The sequence below is a fragment of the Nycticebus coucang genome, chromosome 3 (genome assembly GCF_027406575.1).
Source record: "Nycticebus coucang isolate mNycCou1 chromosome 3, mNycCou1.pri, whole genome shotgun sequence".
NCBI classification, from domain to species: Eukaryota; Metazoa; Chordata; class Mammalia; order Primates; family Lorisidae; genus Nycticebus; species Nycticebus coucang.
The window spans coordinates 118,006,254-118,030,359 of NC_069782.1; the positions used below are offsets into that span (position 1 = coordinate 118,006,254).

Here is a 24,106-nt window from a genome sequence, read left to right on the forward strand (position 1 = left end):
GCTAGCTTCACGAGTCAGGGCTGCCTCATCTTCTCCGTGAAGTTACAATCACGCCCATCCCTACGTTCTACGTAGTTGGCACCAGTACTTTCATATAAGAAATTTCATTTGATTCTCATAATTATGCTGTAGGGTTAGAAAGGAAAATACTATTATCTCTGATTTCCTCCATTAGGCTCTTGAGTTATGTTCTACTTCTCCGTCTGGGACACTGGTTTGGAAATATTGTTAAATCCTCCCAACAGTGACAGACACTGGGTGGAAACATGAAAGATTCAGTCAAACTGGTTCTTTGGCATCGTGTAGACCACTATTTCCCAACCTGCAAGTGCATGGTGGCATTTGGTGTGTCAGGGAGACGCCTTGGGTGTGTGCCTCCATCTAAGGTTTCCTCATTGTATAAACTTCCTGTTTCTCATCTCTCTAGCTTCTAACTGTCACTGTAAGCATATCTCACTCTTCATCCTGATGTCAAAAGCAAAAGTTCAAGAGTTCCTAATCAATAAGGAGTCCTTGGGAGCAGGTAAAGCTCACCTAACTAGGTAAGATGGAGATTGATCACGATCGGGGTGGCAGCCAGAGGTAAGAGCTCCGCCGTGAGGGTGCCCATCCCAGATCCGTCACCTGTTGGCTTTGTGACCTTTAAAGGTCTTAAATCTCTCTAAAAACCTTTGTTTTATTATTGATTAAAAAAGGATAATAACAGTACCAATTTCGTGGAATATTTTGAAGTTTAAATAACATACGTGAACTATTTAGGGCAATGCCTTGCAGTAGATATGAGCTATTATTACTTTCATACAATTTTTAAAATTATATAATACTTACAGATATAAAATTATTTTCAACCAGAGAGGAAATGTATGATAAGCTACTTAGCTTCAAAGGAAACTGTATTTCTAAAAGCTGGAGATTCGTTTGTTAAAGTAAAGCCTCGCTGATATTATTCTCTTGGGCATTCTTAAAATAAGAAAAGTAGTGAGAGGATTTATTAAGAATTTATACTGTGCTGAGGGTGTTGTATGTGTCACTTAATCCTCACTATTTCCCTATGAGCTAGATTACATTTTATCCTAATTTTACTAAGAAGGAACAGAGAGACAAAGCTACTAACTATCTTGCCCAAGGTCAGACATCTTTCGTGGTGAGGCTGGATGTCAAGTTCAGGTCATTTGGCTGCAGCGTTCATGTGATGAGCGTGCTGTTATGGTGTCAGCTGGCCTTGGAAGAGACACACTTTAAACCATGGCAAGGCGGTGAGACTGAGCATTGAAAATGTGCAAAATTTGCCTACAGACGTCCACATGAGAAATAGTTACATCACTAGAAACTGATCGTAAGCTTGCTTGTTTGGTTAAAGCTTCATTTGTTCTTGTTGCTTTGTGAGATGCTGGGCTAGACCAGGGAATAACTCTTCTTTTCACTTTGCCGTGGTATAGATACTTGTCCTCTGAAAACTTAAGTATTCTGAGGTAACTCACAAGTGAACAAAGAGTTACAAGAATTGAACTATGATTAAAATAAGACAAAAAACTTTAATCTTGGTTAAATTCATTTCATTTTCAGAATTAGACTATATCAAGACAATGTTTATGTGAAAAAAATTGAGTACTAGCACTCCAAGTTAGTTCACTGTACTTATTCCCTTTCATACATTATCAGCTTTCTTATGGTGTTATTCAGGTTTTCATCAGGGCACTATTTATTTTCATTCCATTAATCGACATTGATAAAGTTAATCTATGGATATTAAATGTTTTATGCCAGGCCTTTCTATGATGTGGCTGTTCTTTACAACAACCTGTTTGATTTGTGGGTCTTTAAATGCTGCTGGATTCTTTCAATTGGAAAATAAAGTAAATCCTGAAGTGTGGATGAATATTGTAAGTAATGGAAAATTTCAAAGATTATCAAATGAAGCCAGATTAATCATTTGTGAGACCCAAGATCCTAGTGCAACAGAAAATCTCTGATAAGAAAACTTGTAAAATGTAGATGGATTTTAATATCTCTACAAGAGTCAAGCTAGATAGATCTGTTCCTTTGGCTGAGTAACTAATATTTTCTAGCAATGAAAACCGGAATCGTGTTTTAAAGAAACAGAGGGTGCCAAAAAAAATGTATACACATTTTAAGAAAGGAAAATACTATATTAAAATGGTAATACTTAACATATACTGATAGCATTTGTTGTTTTTATATTGTATCTCTTGTAATTGGAAAAGCCAAACGTGACTTCAGTGTGTGAGTGTATGTATATGTATATACACACACACATATGTATATAACCTCCTCTTTTGAATTGCTATTTTAAGAATATTAAGCCATTTGTATGATAGATGTGACTGCCTTCTACTGGTCTACAATTTTATTATCTTTAAACCAAGAGAGACTTCAAAAGACATTTGACTTGAGAACATAGCTTTGTCAGAAAGAATGTGTCCATGCTAAATTTTCTTCCTACACTCTAAAATATTTGCCAATAGTTCGAAAATAGTAGATATTTTCTAATATTCTACTTATTTTTTCAAAACTTTATGTAGTAAATTAATTTGACAACTACCTGGAGTACAGACTTCAGATCATTCACCCTGATAAGCATACACTAGATGCCCTCTTTTCATTTCTTTCGATATCCTTTAGAGAAAAAATCCAGCTAATGACTGTGTTTTCACTGGACAGAGTGAAATCATCACCTACAATGGGTACCCCAGTGAAGAGTATGAAGTCACTACTCAAGATGGATACATACTACTCGTCAACAGAATCCCCTACGGGCAAAGACAGGCCAGAAACACAGGTATGAGATGTGATGTGTCTCTTCTGAGAAGGAGGACTGCGTGTGACAGAAATTTAGTGCTGGATAGTCATTAAGAGTGTGACTAGTTTATAAAACTTGCTTTGATTTATATTGGGTTAGTCTGTAAGTGGTTCACAGGGAAGCGTACCCTTTTCCTGAGAATTCTCTGAAGCTAGGCAAGAACCTGAAAATACAAAGGGCAAAACTGATCTCACTGACTACAACCAGGCTTGCTTGTTGGAATGTAAATGGAAAGGTGGAGCCTAGATTTTGTTAGCTCATTACTGATTTCTGATGTGGAAAATTGCTACATCCCGGGAAAGTGGATCTCTTCACTGTTGGAAGAAGACTTGCTAGATTGTATGAAGTTGACCATGGGGCACCTCAAAAATGTTTCCTCTGTTTCCACTAAAATGAAGGAGCCTGTCTGTGTAGGATTACAAAAGTCAAGTTAAATGACAGTAACATTTGTGAAACGTTTTCAGAGTGGAAAACTTTAACATTCACAGACATCTTGACCTAAGAGTTTATGGAAAGAAAGAGCCTGGTGTTTATAAGGCCTAAATTCTAGAGTGAGGAGCCAGCCATGAAAAAGCAGGGGAATGGTAATTTTTCAAAGAGGAAATACAAGTGTAAAGCCTTGGAGGAGGGAAATATAAGAGCAAGCAAACTAACTGCAAAGGCTCAAAGGCAAATCATTCATTGCCAGTTGCTTATCATGCTCACTCCTTATCTTCTCTCCCACCATCCATGTGTAGTAGCAGATAAAGCTGTGTTGTTCAATGTTCTTCCCCTCTAAGAAAGAAATTTCTAATCAAAAGTTTCAAAATGAAAAGTGAGAGTGGAGCATGGCTGATTTCACCAGTTAAAATATGGAACATCCATTTAAATTTGAATGTTAGAGAAACAGCAATTTTTTCATAGTCTGTCTCATTTTAAGATATGCTAAAACTTATTTTGTTTACCTCAAATTCACGTTTCATAGAGCATATCAGGTCTTTTCTATTTTTCCCTAAATCTGGTAATCCCAAGGGCAGGGGAGAGGAAATACAAAAGGAGAAAGTTTTTATGGGAAAGGTTTGCTTAAGAAAAGAGAATTTTGGAAAGATTTAGAATTAAAAAACATTCAATAGACACACTGTTCTACATACTTTATTTATTTATTTATTTTTTTTTGGTCTTCTTTTTTTTTTTTTTTATTGTTGGGGATTCATTGAGGGTACAATAAGCCAGGTTACACTGATTGCAATTGTTAGGTAAAGTCCCTCTTGCAATCATGTCTTTCCCCCATAAAGTGTGACACACACCAAGGCCCCACACCCCCTCCGTCCCTCTTTCTGCTTTCCCCCCCATAACCTTAATTGTCATTAATTGTCCTCATATCAAAATTGAGTACATAGGATTCATGCTTCTCCATTCTTGTGATGCTTTACTAAGAATAATGTCTTCCACTTCCATCCAGGTTAATACGAAGGATGTAAAGTCTCCATTTTTTTTAATGGCTGAATAGTATTCCATGGTATACATATACCACAGCTTGTTAATCCATTCCTGGGTTGGTGGACATTTAGGCTGTTTCCACATTTCTCTAAAGATGACAGACGAATGGCTAACAAACACATGAAAAAATGTTCATCATCTCTATATATTAGAGAAATGCAAATCAAAACCACCCTGAGATATCATCTAACCCCAGTGAGAATGGCCCACATCACAAAATCTCAAAACTGCAGATGCTGGCGTGGATGTGGAGAGAAGGGAACACTTTTACACTGCTGGTGGGACTGCAAACTAGTACAACCTTTCTGGAAGGAAGTATGGAGAAACCTCAAAGCACTCAAGCTAGACCTCCCATTTGATCCTGCAATCCCATTACTGGGCATCTATGCAGAAGGAAAAAAATCCTTTTATCAGAAGGACACTTGTACTAGACTGTTTATTGCAGCTCAATTTACAATCGCCAAAATGTTCTACATATTTTAAATCAGTTAAACCTCCCAGTGACACTATAAGGTGGTTGCCATTAATAGTGCATTTTACAGATGATGACACTGAGAAACAATAGGTTACATTACAGGCTCAGAGTGACAACATATGGCAAGTGATAGGACCAGAATTTAAATCCAGGCAGCCTGGCTCTAGAGCTTGTGCTCTTAGTCATTAAATTATAGTGTCTTTTCCAAACCTTCAACTCTAGCTCTTCCCATCTCTGAATTCTCTCTCCCTCAGGAATCTGGGGGTTGGCAGAGGGATGATGAGCTGTTTATGATGTTGTAATTTTCTTATTCTCCCCACTGAGCAGGGGTTTGGATGGAAGTTTGCTGAGAACTAATCAGTGTCCGTTTACACTCATCTCCTCTGCCTCCCTGGAAGAGTTATAGGACCCAAGTAATACGATGAATTCCATATCTTTGCATGCCACATCAATGAGATGTGTATGAACACGCAGAGCACAGCAGCTACAAGCTTTCCTGTGGGACAGAACGGGGTTTGAGTCTCTGCTCTGTAACTTGCTTGGGTGACCCTCTCAAAAAGTTACTTGACTACATGAAGGCTTAGTTTCCACATCTGTAAAATGTGAGCGTTCTCAAAATAGCAGCTACTTTATAGAGTTAGTATAAGAATTTAAAAGGTTAAAACATGTAAATCAGTCACATAGCACAAGCTACAAAGTATTGTATGTGCTCAAGAAACTGAAGTTATATGATTATCATGCTCTACACTGGTGACAGGGAGACGTGAATACCGTTTTTGCTTTTTTACCTTGTGTGTGTGTGTGTTGCTACGATGTTTTGAAATACTCTATTTATCCTAAATTTCTCTCTCTCTCTCTGTCTCTGTCTCTCGCTCTCTCTCCACCCCTTCGCCCAGTTCCCCGGCCAGTTGTGTACTTGCAGCACGCCCTGTTTGCAGACAACGCCTACTGGCTTCAGAATTTTGCCAATGGAAGCCTCGGATTCCTTCTAGCAGACGCAGGTTATGATGTATGGATGGGAAACAGTCGAGGGAACACTTGGTCAAGAAGACACAAAACACTCTCAGAGACTGAAGAGGAATTCTGGGCCTTTAGGTAAACTGTAGCTAAGGATTGAAGAGGAAAATTGCAGGCAATGTTTTAAAAATATAATAATGTGAATGATATTCATGATAATCTTTGACACTTGAAGTCCCTAGCTCCTTGTCATTTCTGCTAACATCCAAAGGACAAAAACAAGAGGAAGCTTGTATTTTCACCAGTCTCACACAGGCAAATTATGACTTTTCAACCAGACCATCTTTACATCCAATTCGATCTAATATTATACATTGTAGACAATGGGACAGCTCAGGAAATTCCCATCACCAGCGTATGCATTCATTCAGCTGGTGTTTGATGCCTACTGTATGCAGTGTCCTAGGACCTAAACATCCAAACAGTGAACAGATCAAATCCCTGACCTCGCAAAGCTATGTTCATTCTAGTGATAATTTTGCAAGTCTTTTCTCCTAGATAGTCAATCAATTTTGCAACGATAATGTGTGTAATTACTGTATATACTTAGAGAAATTGTGTTTGAAATTGTACATAATGCTGTTTTCAGGAAAACTCCAATATGACATTTCTAAAAGAATCTTTTGATAAGTTGACTGTTGCTTTAATGAAAGTGTTTTCTGATGTTATCAGTAGACAGGCTGGTGCCTCTGATAGACTTCCTTTCCTTGGGCCTAAGCTCCCTGTAGGTTTTCAAGCCTTCTAGAACAGAGTGTGCATTCCTATCACATTAATAAAATATTCATCACTCACTGAAAGGCAAAGAAGAGACAAGGGACAGATAAATTGGTGGAGTCAGAGCTCTCAGGGCAGGGGCAAGTGTTAGGAAACATTTTGTGGCACAAGTCCTTGACTGGGAGCTTAGAGCTTGCTTACTGTAAGGCATAACAACATTTTATCTCTTGTACTTGGGAGAACCAATATCCCTCACATAGTCTTTTAACCAAAAGGCCTGTAGCTCATACGGTACCTGATTTGACTAAATATTATATAGGCCTTTTGATCTCCTATATTGATGCTGGAAACCAATATTATAGGTATTGGCATATATTGAATGTATATCCACATGGACAGAAATATTAATCATAGCAACATTTTATTGAGTGTCTACTAGTTGACAGAGTCATTTCTTTAATACTATCCAACTCCTATAGCAGCCCTGTAAATCACAGAGCATTTAAATAACTTATCAAAAGGTGCTCAGTTCACAAATGGTTGCATCATGATTTACAATAGTCCTCTTACCAAGGTGGGTATTAAATGGCCCTGAGACTGTGAAGTCCTCTGAGGAAGTCAGAAGCAGAAACATGAAAACTATACTGGGAAATGGAAGAGAAGCAGTAGAAGGGGCAATCAAACTGAACTTCAGGAAGCATGCAAAAGGGTTGAAATTGTTCCTGTTACTAAGAAAAAAATGTATATTTGCAGAGAAACAAAAAGCTACAATAGCCCAGATTTAATTGGCTGCATAATGAAATACACACTTAGTAAGTAGATGTGCCGAATTCTGCGTGTAAGAAGTGAGCAAGTGCACTGAGTTGTAAACTTACATTGGCAAGTATTTACAAACCCCTATTTTATTTTGCAGTTTTGATGAAATGGCCAAATATGATCTCCCAGGAATAGTAGACTTCATTGTAAATAAAACTGGTCAGGAGAAGTTGTATTTTATCGGACATTCACTTGGAACTACAATAGGTATGTTTGCGAGGATCAATGTTGTGAGTCTTCTAGGAGTCTACCTTTACAACGGGATAGAGAAACTACTATTTATTGCACCCTTAATTCTCTGTCCTATACTTGGAATAACCCTCAGTGGCTGTGAACCTGCAATTCAGGGACTGTATACGCAGATAAGTCTGGTAGCCTTGGCCCATTTGTAATGGTGATATGATTTCCTAGGAATAACATATGTCCCAAATCCAAAGAAGTAATTCTAAAGAGTAAGTGTCTAGATTCTCTCTGAGACGAATAAGTACAGTTATGAAATATCCTTGAAGAATGGTAAATATACAGCAGTCATATCTTTCTCACAACCCTATGGGGATTTTTATTAATATAGAAGGGGGAAAATCTTATATTTTTATTTGAACAGAACAAAAATATATGGTTACATTTGCTAGTGGGTTGAAACACAAAAGCTTACTACAGTAAATCAACTAAGCTTACCTATTTAGCATATGATTTAATATTTATGCAATAGCAATTAATTGAATTAACTATAAACACTGGGTAGAATTTTTTTTAATTTTTTATATTCACAACTTACTTCTTAATGATTATCTAGATATTTTGCAAAGAAATCATTATCTGATGGCAAGAAACCCACACTAAAAAAAAATTGAAATTCTACTAAAGTTCCTAATTTTAAGAGAAAAAATGATATGACAATGTAGTATTTTAGACAGGGTAAAGCTGTGCAAGAAATAAAAAATATCCTTACAATATTTTCATTGTCACCAACATTATCAACAACAAACATATATGGATGAGTACTTTATATTGATAGGCAGTTTACAAGCTTGGAATAGACAGCAGGCCCAGAGAGCACTTATTAAAAGAGAATCAGAGAACTAACAGGAAATCAAAAAATGCCCTAACAAACACATAATTATACCACTTATTGAGTGTTCATCATGTCTAGGGAATCATGTTTAGGATCTTTCTCCCTTTAATCTCCAGAACATTCCCACTATTAATATTATTGTCTCCATTTTGTAGAGGAGGAAACGGGTTCAAACCCAGCTAGTCTGACTTCACCACGGGGCATGTGAGCACGTGGAGCAACTATAGAGAAGGAATGACTTGAGTGGGGTCTGGAAAAGTAGGTCATGCTTAGACCTGCTCTTATATCTGCTCTGCGAAGAATCGGACAAACCGATTTTTGTTACATGGAAGCACCCATGATTTGGAGGATGTTTAGCTATTTGGCTCCAGCGTACTGCATGTCAGGAAGGCTCCCCAGTCAGTGTGACCACCACAACACTCACTGCCACACATTTCCAAACAGTCTTTGGGGAGAATTATGCCTGGTTCAAAGTCTTTGCATCAGCTATTCAGTCAATTGTTTCAGTTCCTTTTTTTCTGGTTCAGATAGTTTTAACATGTCAACAAGCATTTCAGTACACACACACATAGCATGGAGGCCCAGACCAGCACAGCAATCCCAGGAAACCAAAATACACAGATGCTTCTCACAGCCTGGCCAGCACTATCTCCACCTTCATAGTGCTGTCAAAGGGGGCGATACTACTATTCAAAAGACAGAAAAAATGGAGGTGGCTGCTCCTTACTGAGAGCACAGTGGGTCCAGGAAAAGCTCCTTCCTTCTTGGCAGTAAGGCAGAGTAGGAGGATTGGTAGGCATGCATTGAGGTGCTGGGAACAAGAAAATCTCATTCCACTGTGAAATAGAAAACCCATGGAATGATGGGATAATACTGTACAAAGAAATTAATTTATCTCCTATGAACTGATTATTTACTTCTGGAACTTCTGTGACTTGTTCTGGCCTCTCAGAATTGGGGGTGAAATGAGAATATTACCAGCTGTACTCCATGCTGGGGAAGTGAGGTTGCCTTCAGTTCACCCAGCGGTAGTAGCTCCATTTCCGCCAGCCCAGCTAAGGCGTCCATCACTAAAATAAGAGAAAAGTGAGGACTTGGGAGTAGAGAGGACTAAAGACCAGATTATCCAAATCGTCTGCAAGACCCTTACAGTAGAAGGACAAAAACGACTCAGCAGAGTCCCACTTTTGTTGGTAGAAACGTTGCTTATGTATTTCTAATTTTTACAAGATTGTCTTGTCTCCTGTTCTCTCAGGGTTTGTAGCCTTTTCCACCATCCCTGAACTGGCACAAAGAATCAAAATGAATTTTGCCTTGGGTCCTTCAATCTCATTCAAATATACCACAGGCATTTTTACCAACTTTTTCCTACTTCCGAATTCCATGATCAAGGTAGGCTCCTCCTTTTCACAAAATTTACCTAAGGATTTCATTCGGGAATCTTACAGCTTGTTTGCTTTTAAACCTATTGTAAAGTAAAAGTAAGACATTTAGGTAAAATCCATAGAAATCAGACTCTATAAACATGGGTATGTGCCTGTTTGTGCATATCTGTATACAGTTTACTATACTCAGTCGTTAACAGAACTGAGCATATGTCAGAATTTCTAGCTGAGCTGAGTGGTATATCAGCATAGTGTCTACTCACAAGCTTTCTTGTTTCATTTAATTGGGCTGGTAAATGAATTCACAATCCCCAAATGAAAGACACTCTTCAAGTTACCTATGATCACAGATGTGTCCAATTTTGACATTAGATAAGCCTGACTAATATAGTCCTTCCAGTAAGAAAGGTTGCTCTAATTTACTAAAACTAAGATTCCAAAGCCTTAATGTCTTACAACTTAAGTATTCAAACATTTTTTGGTTATTTTTCAAGAGTCAAAAAGTTGTTTGATTGTCAGTTGTGGATTTGTAATTTTATCCATTGAAGTGTTGTCTTGGTTTGGTTTTTGTCCTCTGCAAAGGTGATGGCCACACAATGAGTATTGTATTTTTACTAAAATTGCCTTTTGAGTTTAGGGTGATGGATAAAATAGATTTAGGCCAAAATGAAATCTAAGAGACCAGTTAAAATACTATAATAATTCATATAAAAGAAAATGGGGTCCTGGTTTAAGGTGGAATATTTTTTCATTCCACTACCAGACGATCCAGCAATCTCACTAATGAAAAAAAATTGTTAACTAACACAAGAATTTCCATAGGGCCTAGAGATTGGTTTGATACCAATTTTATCGTATTGTTTGCTGCAAGCACAGTGATTTCATTTCCCTATTCAAGAACTTCTGTATTCTACAAGGTGTCTCAAAGGTTGCCCATAAATTGGCTGTATAAAGGGAAAATGGGAAATTGTAGGTAAACGTACCTTCATTTACAAAATATTCATTACAAAATTTTATAAAATAATTACAAAATATTCTATGGATGCTGGCCAGCCACCTCTCTGTAAAATTTTGTAATGAATATTTTGTAAATAAAGATACATTTTCCTGCAACTTCTCATTTTCCCTACGTATGACAACGTTGTGGGTGACTTTCGGGATACCCTCTGTTTTAAAATGTGTTCACAACAGTTAGTTTTGAATATTTTGTATACATGGGTGGAGTTGAGCAAACTAGTTTGTGAAATTAAATTCAGAGGTGGCTACACCTATTTGTAACTATGCTGGTTTTGTATGTGTTGCTCTTGGCTGGTCTGTTTCACATTTTCCACTGTCATTCTTCCTGCCACTTTAAGTCCTATCCCCTGTTCCTCCCTGTTATCAGTTGCTCTCAGAAGCTCTAAGACCTCTCCAGAAATGCTATCCATGCTTATTTTCCAAAGTCCTAGAAGTTTTAATCTTGATGCCTTCATGATGTAGTCTTTTCTGTCCGGCGTCACCCTCCCATTTGTTCACTTTCAAGTACTAGAAAGCCAATGTAATGTGCACATGGAACACTCTGCTTTCCGTTCCTATTCAGGATGATATTTGACCTTTAGAAGAAACTATTCTACATTCTTACCAATAAATGAGAAACAAATACCGGCAATCACTTATTGGGCAGAATTCGGGGAAGCTTTACTATGGGGCAGTAAATTTAGGGTTGAGAGCTCTTACTGCAATCTCTTTGCAAATAATGTTTCATGATCTTTCTCATTTGGAGACAAATTCTTGAGTCACTTTTCCTGAATGATCTGGTCTCCTTAACTGATACAGCAAATACAAATAATACAAATAGATCCCCAAGTAGAACTCATTCCTGAAATAAAGGGAATGTCAAGAAATCTGAAAATGGTTCTTGAAAAGGTAATTATTATTTACTTTTATAGGCTTCTTTTGGTACCAAAGGTTTCTTTTTAGAAGACAAAAAAAAGATACCTTCCACCAAAATCTGCAACAATAAAATACTCTGGCGGATATGTAGTGAATTTTTGTCCTTATGGGCTGGATACAACAAGAAGAATATGAATATGGTATGTATCATAATTATGGAGCCATTTGATACCTTAAGAAATATTAAATTTCCTTTGATTCATTTTATATAGCTATTATGTTGTATGAATTTATATGGTATTACAAACCCTTAGAGGCAGATTTTTTTTTGCTATTTTTTAAAAAATTATTTTATGGATACATAATAGTTGTACATATTTATGGGGTACTTGTGATATTTGGATGGAAACATACGATGTGTAAGGATCAAATCAGGGTAAGTGGGATAGCCATCACCTCAAGCATTTATCTTTCTCTGTGTTAGGAAGCTTCCAGTTCTACTATTTCAGTTATTTTGAAATATACACTAAATTATTGTTACCTATGGTTGCACTATTATGCTACCGAACACCAGGTTTTATTTCTTCTAATTGTATTTTTGTATCCATTAACCAGTCCCTGTTTATCACCCCTCCCCAATACCCTTTCCAGCCTAAGGTAACCGTCATTTTGCTCTCAATCGCATGAGCACAATTGTTTTCATTTTTGGTGCCCACATATGAGTGCGAACATGTGATATTTGTCTTTCTGCGCCTGGCTTATTTCACTTAATATAATGTCCCACAGTTCCCTCCTGAAGTTACAAATGGCAGGATTTCATTCTTTTTTATATACCACATTTTCTTTGTCGTTTATCCACGGATGGGCATTTAGGTTGATTCCTTATCTTCGCTGCTGTGAATAGCGCCGCCGTAAACAAGGGAGTGCAGCTACTCTTTCATCTACTCATTTCCTTCCTTCTGAGTGGACCCTCAGGAGTGAGATTGCTGGATCATATGGTAGTTCTACTTTTAGTGTTTTGAAAAACCTCCACTAACAGTGTATGAGGGTTCCCTTTTCTCCACATCCTGGCTAATAATATCCATTATTGCCTATCTTTTTGATAAGATCTATTTTTAATGAGGTGAGATGGTTTGAATTTGATTTGCATTTTTCTGATGATTAATTATGTTTAGCATTATGTTATGTATTTGTTGGGCATCTGCATGTCTTCTTTTGAAAAATTTCTATTTTTCCCATTTTTAATCGATTTTTGGTGGGTTTTATTTCTTGTTTTGTTTTGGGGTTTGCTGTTAAGTTGTTTGAGCTCCTTATGTATTTTGGTTACCTATCCTTTATCAGATGGATGGTCTGCAAATATTTTCTCCCATTCAACAAGTTGTCTCTTTCCTTTGTTGACTGCTTCCATTGCTGTGCAGAAGCTTTTTAGTTTGACATGATCCCATTTGCCTATTTTTGCTTGGATAGCCTGTGCTTTGGAAGTCTAACTTAGGAAATCTTTGCCTGGTTTTATTTTTTTATGTGATGACAGACAGGGGTCTAGTTTCATTCAGCTGCATGTGAGTATCCAGTTTTCTCAGCACCAAACGTAAAAGAGATTGTCCTTTTCCCATATTGTTGGTGCTTTTATCAAAAAAAAAGCTAATTGTAAATGTCTGGATTTATTTCTGAGTTTTCTTTTCTATTCCAATAGCCTATGTGTCTGTTTTTATGCCAGTTATATATATATATACATATATATTTTTTTTTGGTTACTATAACTTTGTAGAAAGCTTGAAGTCTGGTAAATTGATGGCCCCAGCTTTGTTCTTTTTGCTCAGGCTTTCATATTTAGAAAAACCTAAAGAACGCATAAAGAACTATTAGAACTGAAAAACAAATTCAGTTAAATTTGAAGGTTAAAAACTTACCATGCAAAAGTCAATAGCATTTCTATATGCCAAAAGCTAATGATCTAAAAAAGAAACCAAGAAAGTAATACCATTTACAATAGGTAAAATACCTTGTAATCACCTTAATTAAAAAAGTGAAAGATAGCTTCAATGAAAACTATAAAATATTGATGAAAGAAATTGAAAACGACCAAAAAAAAAAAAAAAAAAAGAAAGAAAAGCTATTCCGTGTTCCTGGATTGGAAGAATTAATATTGTTGAAATGTTCATACCACCAAAATAATATATAGATTCAATGCAATCCCCATTAAGATATCATAGACATTCTTCATAGAATTAGAAAAAAAAATCATCCTAAAATTTATATGGAACCATAAAGGCAGATATTTGATATGCCTAGAAGATTAGGTACTCAACAGACCAGGAATGTAAGAACTGGGAACAGAAAGAGGCACCTTCATCCTTCCGTTCTCTGGTCAAACTTAGGAGAATGGTTGTTCCATAAGGCATAGTAATTTTTTACATATTCTCAGTGAGATATAACTCACCACAGTTAATTTAACTTATTGCATTTGAATACATTGCATTAGAAAATAAATGTATTTAAAAGGAGATTAGTAACATTGTATTAGTAGCAAAAACAAAAAATTGTTTTTAAAATTTTAACTTTCTTTGCATTCTTATTATTATTATTATGGCTTAATATTTTGATGTAGCAATCGTCTGATTCCTTTTCTGAATGTATTTTTGTTCATTCGTTCTTTACGAGGTTTTTCTTTCTGGTCCTTATCTTAAACATTGTTATTGTTATTAAATTTCAAGTCTTTTTAATTTTGTAAAGGCAAAAAAAAAATGGAAACTTAATTAACACATGTATATGTAAAAATAAAAAAATTAAAAAAGAGAGAGAAACACGTGTAGACATTGAACTTATTTCACAGGTTCCTTCCTTTGTGGCTTTGGTTTCAAATAAAACTCAGCACTTAACCTAATATGGAAGAGGTCAAGGCAGAATGGAAAAGAGATGGAATCACCTTCTTACGAAGAAGCAGTTAGTGAGAATTCAAGAAGGAGGAGGAGGAAGAGAAGGAGGAAAAGTGGGAGGGACAAACGGAAGAGGAGAAAAAAAATTGTTTTCATTTGCTGCGTGGTAGAGTTGAGTAGTTATCTCCTCTGCTGTATTCCAAGTGGCAGCCAGTGAGACTGCTCCAGGGAAGCAAGTCACAAGTTAACTATTCCCAGCCCAACCATATTCTTAAAGAAGCTAGATGGTGCTAGACAGAAACCCAGGAGGACCAGTTGTTCGAAGCCTGCTTGTTCAAAAGCAAAGATTTTTGATAGTTTTCTCTTGGTTAGGTTCATAATTTTTTTTTTTTTTGAGACAAAGTCTTTCTCTGTCACCCCAGCTAGAGGGCTAGAGAGTAAAACGCTGTCATCATAGTTCACTACAACCTCAAACTCTTGGGCTCAAGAGGTCCTTTTGCCTCAGCCCCCCAAGCAATAGGGACTACAGGCTCATGCCACCATGCACAGCTAATTTTTATTAGTTTTTTTCTTTCTTTTTTTTATTTGCAGAGATGGAGGTCTCACTCTTGCTCAGGCTGATCTTGAACTCCTGACGTCAAGTAGTCCTCCTTCCTTAGCCTCTCAGAGTGCTAGGATTATAGGCATAAGCCTGTATAATTTTCATTTCTAAAATGCTTCCAAAGATTGAAGTAAGCTTTGGAAGGAATTGGCTTCTAGCATTCCTTTTGCAATATTTTATTTTATCCCCACAAGAGCTGGGCAAGTTGGTAGTGTGATTTTTAGAATGTTCACTTAATAGACAAAAAAGTAAATAAATAAATAAATTCAGAAATGTTAAATAACTTAACCGAAGTCATAAAGCTGATCATTAACAACATGGGGGCCTGACTTCAGGCCTTCTGGTGTTATCTGTGACAGTGGACGTGCCCACGTGTCCACATACCTTGCACACAGCACCTTTCCCAGTCAGTCTGCTCTGTGATGACTCTTCCTGCTGCTTCTTCAAAATAATCAAGTTATCCTACATATTCAGCGTTGGTGCAGGTTCGCTCTCAAGCAATTCATCCCACTAGTCAGCCTCACATTCCAGTACCTCACATAAGTGCTTGTTTATCTAGATGATTCTGCCTCACCATTTTCCAAACCCCAGTATGTGTTTACTAATTCTAAGCAGAAATTTTCTCTGCTTCTGAAAGGAATAGTTTGTTTTATTGGGTGATTGTTGCTGTAACATGGGTTTTATTTCCCTTAGAGTCGAATGGACGTGTACGTGTCACACGCTCCCAGTGGATCATCCATGCAGAACATCCTGCACATAAAACAGGTAGGGACTTAGTCTTGGGAAGCCACACCCGTCAGAGGACAGAGTGGACCCTGCTAACGAGGCTACCCTGGGAAGCTTAGCAGCTTGCTTCCAATGTGTCCTTGCTGACTCCTTGTGCTTTGATTTCCCTGGGTTTTAAGAGAAAATATTTTATGGCACAAATCAAGTGGGTGACGTAGATGAACCCCATCTTAAATCAGAACTTGTCAAATAGGCCCTGAATGGAAGAAAGAGAAATATCTGCGATTTAACATCCTCCTAAGGAGTCTTGGCTCTCCATTAGCATTTCCTTCAAACCAAGGGCAACCATTGCTTCTCTGTCTGCTAGAGCCTATTTTTCATAAGAGTAAAAACATATTTGTATCTTTTTGGTCACTGGGGGCCTTAATTTTATTCCCAGTGTACAGTGTTTTTCTAATATTTGCTGAAAATTTCTCATGATTTTTACCCTGATGATTATTTTTCTAAACAACATTGATTGCAGCTTTACAGGTCTGATGAATTCAGAGCTTATGACTGGGGAAGTGAAGCCAAGAACATGCATCACTACAATCAGGTGAGCTACTCAGCATGACCCCAAAACAGTGGTTTTGAGAAATTTTAATAAGAAATTAAATATTTGAAAGAGAAGCATCCTACTTGTCAATTGCAGGCATTGCACGGATAGAGCTTTTTTAAAAACGTCCAGTTTTAATCTGTATTCATTACAGAAAATTTAGATATGAGACCATCATATACAAAGGAAATTTGTAATCCCTCTAGCCAGAGATAACTAGATGTATTAATATCTTGGTATATTTATTCCAGCTTTTTTCATCATTATACTGCTTTTATACAATTTTTAATCTTGATGTTCACTTACAACTATAGCAAGAGATAATAAACATTACTGACGGGCTTTTAACACAAGTTTTAATGGCTGCATAATAATGAAAGTCATTTCACAAAAATCTTGACAAAGAAATGAATACACATTTCTTGATATCAACAGAGAAAGTAGAATCCCACATGAAAGTTTAAAAAGTATTATCTATATTGAAGACTTGGGTCTTAAGGCATTTTTCCATATAATTTTATACATCAAAATTCATAGACTCATTTATCACATTTTTATTTCAAATTAATAGGAGGGTACAAATTTTCAGGGTACACTGTTTTCGCTTCTAAGGTAAAGTTCAAGTTGTGGTTGAGCCCTTCACCCAGGGGCGTGCTGAACACCCTCCCATTGTGCACATTAGGGGAGATCCCTGCACCTGCCCTCCCTCCTTCCCTCACTTCTCTCTCCTCTCTCCTCCCTCTTGTTAGACTATATTTGTGTTTTATCATTTGTGTGGACGTGTGGTTATTTTTATATTGATTTCATATTAGTAGTGAGTACATTGGATTTGTTTTTTTCCATTCTTGAGACACTTTTCTAAAAAGAATGTGTTTCAACTCCATCCAGGTAAACATAAAATATGTAAAGTCTCCATCTTTTCTTACAGCTGAACAGAACTATGATACACATATGCCACGGCTTGCTAATCCTTTCATGAGTTGATGGGCATTTGAGTTGCTTCCATAACTTGGAATTGTGAATTTAGCTGCAATAAACATTCTAGTTTTCTTTTCATTAATCCTGTCACCGCCTTTCTGTTCTCATAGTCAGGGAATTGAATTCTAAATATGAATTAATTTTTTTCAGTGTTTTCACAAACTAACGTATTTTGGGTTATTTATTAATGCAAACATAAATCAATTAAGTTCTTTCTACAGATCAAAAAATCAATCAGACCAGTCAGTTTCTCAGTAATGAATTGGATTGTTAGAGGAATGAGCTATTTGCCCTCAAGACAACTACAGGGACTGGACTATATAGATTTTCATTTTTAAAGCACTTTGATTAAGATGTGGTTTACATAAAGTAAAATTTACTAATCTCATGTGTTCAAGTCAATGAGTTTTGGCAAATATGTTAATTTGTGTAACCACATAATCTAGAGAGAACATTTACATTATCTCCCCCAAAGTTTTCTTGCCCCTCAGACTGTGTATATATGAATGCATATATTTGTGAGTGTTTAGAAAAGATAAAAAAAATAAAAAACAATAATTTTTTTTTTTTTTTGAGACAGAGTCTCACTTTGTTGCCCTCAGTAGAGTACTGTGTCATCACGGCTCACAGCAACCTCCAGCTCTTGGGTTTAAGAGATTCTCTTGCCTCAGCCTCCCGAGTAGCTGGGACTATAGGCACCTGCCACAATACCCAGCTATTTTGTTGTTGTAGTTGTCATTGTTGTTTGGAAGGCCCGGGCTGGGTTTGAACCCGCCACCTCTGGTGTATGTGGCTGGTGCTCTAGCTGCTTACCTACAGGCTTTTTGTTGTTGTTGTTCCAGTTGTCATTGCTGTTTTAGCTGGCCAGCGCCAGGTTTGAACCCACCACCCTTGGTATATGGGGCTGGAGCCCTACCCACTGAGCCACAGGCCCTGCCCCAAAACAACAATTAAATGTTAAAGGGGTTACCTTCAGAGAGGGGAATAAAGGAGAGGGGAAGTGGATGGATGTGAATGACCAGATGAGTCTCATTCTGCACGTTGTATATTTTGTTTTCTTCTGCTACTTTTAATGAACATGTTATATTTACATATTTTTAACATTCATAATAAAATGAAACAACACACACACACATATGTATACACACAAGACCATTATGGTCATGTTAAAGCACATGAGAGTGTCAATGCCCTTAGAATTGACTGGTCATTGACTGGTCCTCCCTGCTCCAGGCCAATTCTGAGAGGTTTTAGTTTGTGATTTCAGACCATTTGAAGTCAGTTTTTATTATGTTCTCCCAGGAAAACTAGTTTGCCCTTCCCTCAAGTTCTCAGCACCATCTCTGCTCCCACCCTCTGTTTCATTGAATATAAGTAATTCGTGGGTAGGGTTTTCTCACTGTTTCGTTCACCAGTATTTTCTTACCTGAAGAGTATCTGGCATTTACTGGGCCCTTAATACCTATTCATTGTATGAATGAAATTTTTAAATTTCCTCTTATCTACCTCTAAATTTCTCCATCTTCCTCTACAGAAAATGAAGGTCCTCTTACTTTCCAGGTTATCCTGGCCCCGTGCCCTTGACCCCATCTCTTTTCACTTGCCCTTTTACTGGCTCCTTCTCCTTTTCCTTGTGAAAAACAAGCAAGCCAAACCTTCCCTCGACCAGTTAATTCTATTTAATCCTCATTTTGTCACTGTTCTTATTAACATTTTTGATATTCAAAATGGCTACCCCCTTCACTCATTCTTGAACCTTGGAAAATGTAGGTTCAGTCTTTATACTTCTACACTATTACAGCTACTCTATCAAAAGTCACTTGGGGCTTTAAATTGCCAAATGGATTTGTCTATTCCAACCTTTTGAAATGTGGTATGGTAGTTACCATAATCTCCTTGGCAACTCACTCCCTTAACTTGAGCTTCCATGATGCAGGGACCTCTGATTTTTCCTTCCCTTTGCGTTTGCTCTGTTATCCCCTTACACTAGCTGCTCTTCCTCCTACCACTCTCAAATGGTCAGATTTCCCACAAGATTCTTTGTAACCCTTTCTTTCTTAGAGAATATACACATCCCCACAGCTTCAAGATGGACCATCCATACTCTCACCAGATTTCTTCAGGACTTGCCTTCAACTGGCTTCTTCTTTAAGTTATCCCACTAGCTGATGCTCTTATGTCTGATGTCTGTTCCAAGACATGCCTCTGAGAAGTGATCCTGCTTTGTCCCCAAAACTTTTGAAAGATGTCCAAATTCCTTAGCCTGACATTCATACCTTGACTGTCTGCCTCCAGCCTTACATATTCTGTTGTTCAGGTACATTGGGGAGTTCAGCATTCCTGATTGTGGCCTGTATACTCTTTCTGCTTCCTGGAGACCACCCCCCCACCCCTCCACCCGCAACCCCTGCTTGTCAAAATCCAACTATCCTTCGAGAGTCATTTCAAATAACTTTTTTTTTTTTTGATGATAGTAGTAATTTATTCAGACTTATTCATGACCAGATACTGGGCTAAATACTTCTTTTTTTTTATTAAATCATAGCTGTGTACATTGATATGATCATGGGGCATCATTCACTAGCTTCACAGACCGTTCGACACACTTTCATCACACTGGTTAACATAGCCTTCCTGGCATTCTCTCAGTTACTGTGCCAAGACACTTACATTCCACATTTACCAAGTTTCACATATACCCTTGTAAGATGCACTGCTGGTGTAATCCCACCAATCCCCTTCCCTCTACCCCATTCCCCCCTCAAATAACTTTTTTAAAAAACGAAATCCCCAGGTGAAAATAATTCCTTCGTGTCCTCCATCTTATTTTGAGAGTGCTTTCTGGCTTTAACATGCTTCACTTTGTACACAACGTTTGTTTGGCTATCTTGCTTCACTCCCTCTTTTGCAACTGTCTTGGCAGTGGGGACCATTGCCTGCTTTCTTCCACTGGGCCTCATGGAGCTATGGCCATAGCAGATTCCTTTATAGCAGCCTTTCTATTTATTGGAATTCAGTTGCTGCTATGAGGAGCTCGTCTCTTACAAATTCCCTTTCTTTCTCTCCTGCAGAGTCGCCCCCCACTGTATGACTTGTCAGCTATGAAAGTGCCTACTGCTATTTGGGCTGGTGGACAAGACGTCCTTATAACACCTCAAGATGTGGCCAGGATACTCCCCCAAATCAAGAATCTTCGTTACTTTAAATTACTGCCGGATTGGAACCACTTTGATTTTGTCTGGGGCCTTGATGCTCCTCGAAGGATGTACAGCGAAATTATAGCTTTAATGAGGGAATATCTTTAAATGCGATGCACTGATTTTTCAGTTAGAAGTTGCTTCTGAGCCCATAAAAGGCTTTAGGAAAGACTGATCGACAGTGAGGCTGCCCCTTAGCACCCTTGCTGCTGTTCCTAAATGTTCCCTTATCTCAGCATCCCAACTAGGAATTATTTGAAGTGTGCTGTTTTTCCTCTAAGAAATGTCTATATCTGAAATCTTAGAATCTCATCCCTTCCATCAGGGCTAGGCCCTCTTTTAATGATCTAGCAAATGTTTCTCTGTTATATGTATAATTAAGAGATTCATAAAGAGGACTATTTTGTTACCTATTTCCATATGTACCATATATCACCTTTGTATAAACAATATCCCCTCCCTATCTTATTTTTCAAAAGATTGAACATAAGTATGGGAGTGATAGCCTAGAGAGAAACACTTTGTCAAGGTGAACATTGAGGAATATATTTTGAGTGGGTGTGACCTTGTGGCTTCCCTAATATCACAAGTAGGTCAGTAGTCATTATGGTCCTCTGTAAACAAGCCAGGAAATAAGCCCTTGCTCACATCAACAGGCCTTAAAGAAAACAGAAGAACAGAAAACTAATAAGATGAAAGTATTCCAGGAGCTTGTTTCACTGTTGCAAGTTAAAAAATAAAAATAAAAAAGACAAAATTAGGAAAGGGTAGGATAAGCTGAATTACTAATTATTAAAATTATTCACTGCACTCCACTGCCTTTGAAACAGAATTCAATCAATAAGGCTCTCTAATAATAATGGATTGGGACTCATTGACAGGAGGCAACCGTCTTAAGTTATAAATAACATGTGAGAAATAATTCCCTCCTGTTTTCCTCAGAGAAATTAAACTGACTGGCCCTTAGGTCTTTATTATTAAAGCATAATTGGCGGCGCCTGTGGCTCAAAGGTGTAGGGCGCCAGCCCCATATGCCAGAGGTGATGGGTTCAAACCCAGCCCCAGCCAAAAAAAAAAAAAAAACTGCAAAAAAAAAAAAGCAGAATTTATTCTATTGTACTTGTACTCAACTAACATTTAAAGCAGCTCCCAGCAAGTTTAATTTAAAACCAGAAAGGGAGGCAGCAGGAATAACCAACTCTTACTTGATTTCAGTCTCTAAAAGATGCCAGTTACTGATTCCAGGATTTAGTACAGATTTCAAAGAGTAGCCTGAAGTTTTGCTGTCAGTTCCTGTATTCCTGAATGGCATGAACTTGGAAAACTCCTTCACCTTCTAAGAAGATATAATTAATAAAAAGACTGTTTATGACTTTCAGGGAATCATAAATAAAGGATGTGCATACATACCTTTAATAGTTTGTTTAAATTTAAAACAAGTAAATGTGGTTGCCTGCAGGACCAATGTTTTTGAGTTGTTGGATACATAATCATTTTTCCATAAATAATCCACAATTCATTATTCTAAGTTCTGAAACTGTCCTCTAAAACTGTTCTTTAGTCTCCTTGAAATGGGGTGAGAATTTAAAAACGCTTGAGAATCAATTTTAAGTACAAACCTTCTCTATTTTTATAATGTTTATTTACAAAGATTAGACTACCTTGGTCACATTTTTTAACAGCTAATTTTTATTGAACTTTTCCAAGAGTACCATGTATCAATATGTTCTTCTTCTAGTGATATTTATCAAATTACCTAAAATTAATTAAATTAGTTAACTATTACAATAAATATAATGGTTATAGATAGGTTTGAGAACAATTATCTAACTCTTAGTAAGCACATAGTTCAACTAGAAAGAAAGGTATGGCTGTCCAAGGTTGGCTCTGAACAGTGAAGAGACATTGGATATGAGGTAGTGTGTTCTACAGAAACAAGGAGAAGTATTGGTTAACACAGGAATCTAATGAAGAGGAGGGCAATTAAGGGAACTCCCATGGAATTTGTCTGATTCAGCTATTGCTACAATGCTGCTGTGTAAAAAACAACTGTGAACGACTCAGGGCTGTGCAACAGGAAACATTTATTTTCCAGCCTCCCAGGTCTACAGTTGGGCTGGGGTAGCTCTGCTTCAGGCTGTGATCACCGGGCTTGGATCAAATCTATGTGTTGGATCCAGATCTGCCCCACACCTCTCTTCATTTTGGAACCAGCAGCTATCAAGGTTATGTCCTTCCTAGGACAAACCCCAAAAGTGGAAGAGAGACAGCTAAACCACACCAGCACATTTAAACCTCTGCTTACTTCACATCAGCGAACATTCCTTTGTCTAATGTAGGGCACATCATCAAGCCTGACCCCAGTGGGATGGGGTGGTTTGCCTCACCCGCAGTGGAAGGCTGCAAGTCACATGATGAGGAATGTAGAGACAGAACACATGCAGAAGGGGAGAACTTACCAAATCACACACAGGCACAAAACTCAAAAGATAAAAATAGAAAATGCAAAAGAAGTAAGTCTCCCTTCTTTCTCTGAATCCTGGTCATGCATTCTCCCCTTCAAAGATAATTTATGTTTACCAATGTTTTCTGTGTATCCTTCTATGATTATGCCATGTATGGAGTGTTCAAATAGACCCACAGATACTCATTTACTTTTTTCACCTAAATGTAGCAAACTGTATATACTTTTTCAAATAATGAGGATGTTGTACTAGGAAAAAGAAATGTATGCACACTCGCTATATGGCACGGCAATTCTGAAGAGTAGTCAGATCAGAATTAAAACACAATGCTCTTTGACTTGAAGTTTTAATAAAAGAAAATCTAATTAAGAACAAATAGCAATGACAATCAGTAGTTCAAAATCATGTATATACTACGGTTCAGTGGGGGAAGTACTCTTTTCATTAAATGGAGCTGGAACAATTGAATATACATTTTTTAAAATCACATACAATTCCTTACTTCACACCATACACAGAAATCAAAGATTGTAAGTCCAAATTTAAACAGTATTATGAAATGGCACTTTGAGAAGATAACATGGAAAATTATTCTGATTAACTTGGGATATGAAAAATGTCTTAAAGAGGTCACAAAAAGAAAAATTCATAAATTAGATTCCATTAAAATCAAGAGCTTCTCTTTATCAAGAGAGTGATTAAGAGAGTGAAAAATGCAATGCAGGCCAGAGAATAGGAGTAGCATGTCTATCCAGAAAATTTATACACAGAATATATACATAACACATTTAAACTGATTTTTTATAAAGAGAAAGAACACTACCATAATAGAAAAGGGAAAAAATGTTTGCAAAAAGGAGGATAGCCTAATGTACAATAAACATGAAAAGAACTGGACCTTATTAATCAGAAAGATGTAAATTTAATCTACAATTAAATTGTAGATAATGCTATCTTCTGGTGTGACATCATGATACACACAGCAGAATTGCTAGAAGTATAAAGACCACCAAC

At 37.2% G+C, this 24,106-nt stretch overlaps 1 protein-coding gene across 1 annotated transcript; it reads left to right on the forward strand.

Moving 5' to 3' along the window:
• Positions 1–1,018: 1,018 nt before the first annotated feature.
• On the forward strand, positions 1,019–21,579 carry LIPN (lipase family member N). The gene is made up of 10 exons (XM_053585181.1): positions 1,019–1,336; positions 1,768–1,883; positions 2,683–2,800; positions 5,672–5,870; positions 7,420–7,529; positions 9,653–9,789; positions 11,711–11,854; positions 15,825–15,896; positions 16,381–16,452; positions 20,502–21,579. Exons 2-10 carry the CDS (start codon positions 1,776–1,778, stop codon positions 20,733–20,735), a joined length of 1,194 nt encoding a protein of 397 aa, XP_053441156.1. The 5' UTR covers positions 1,019–1,336; positions 1,768–1,775; the 3' UTR covers positions 20,736–21,579.
• The last annotated feature ends 2,527 nt before the right edge of the window (positions 21,580–24,106 follow it).

What these genes read in the sequence shown, in the direction of transcription:
- LIPN (XM_053585181.1), top strand. Translation starts at nt 1,776, where the DNA reads ATGATGTGGCTGTTCTTTACAACAACCTGTTTGATTTGTGGGTCTTTA. An exon ending in TTCACTTGGAACTACAATAG is followed by an intron (nt 7,530 to 9,652) that starts GTATGTTTGCGA and finishes CTGTTCTCTCAG; the next exon opens with GGTTTGTAGCCTTTTCCACC. An exon ending in ACATCCTGCACATAAAACAG is followed by an intron (nt 15,897 to 16,380) that starts GTAGGGACTTAG and finishes CATTGATTGCAG; the next exon opens with CTTTACAGGTCTGATGAATT.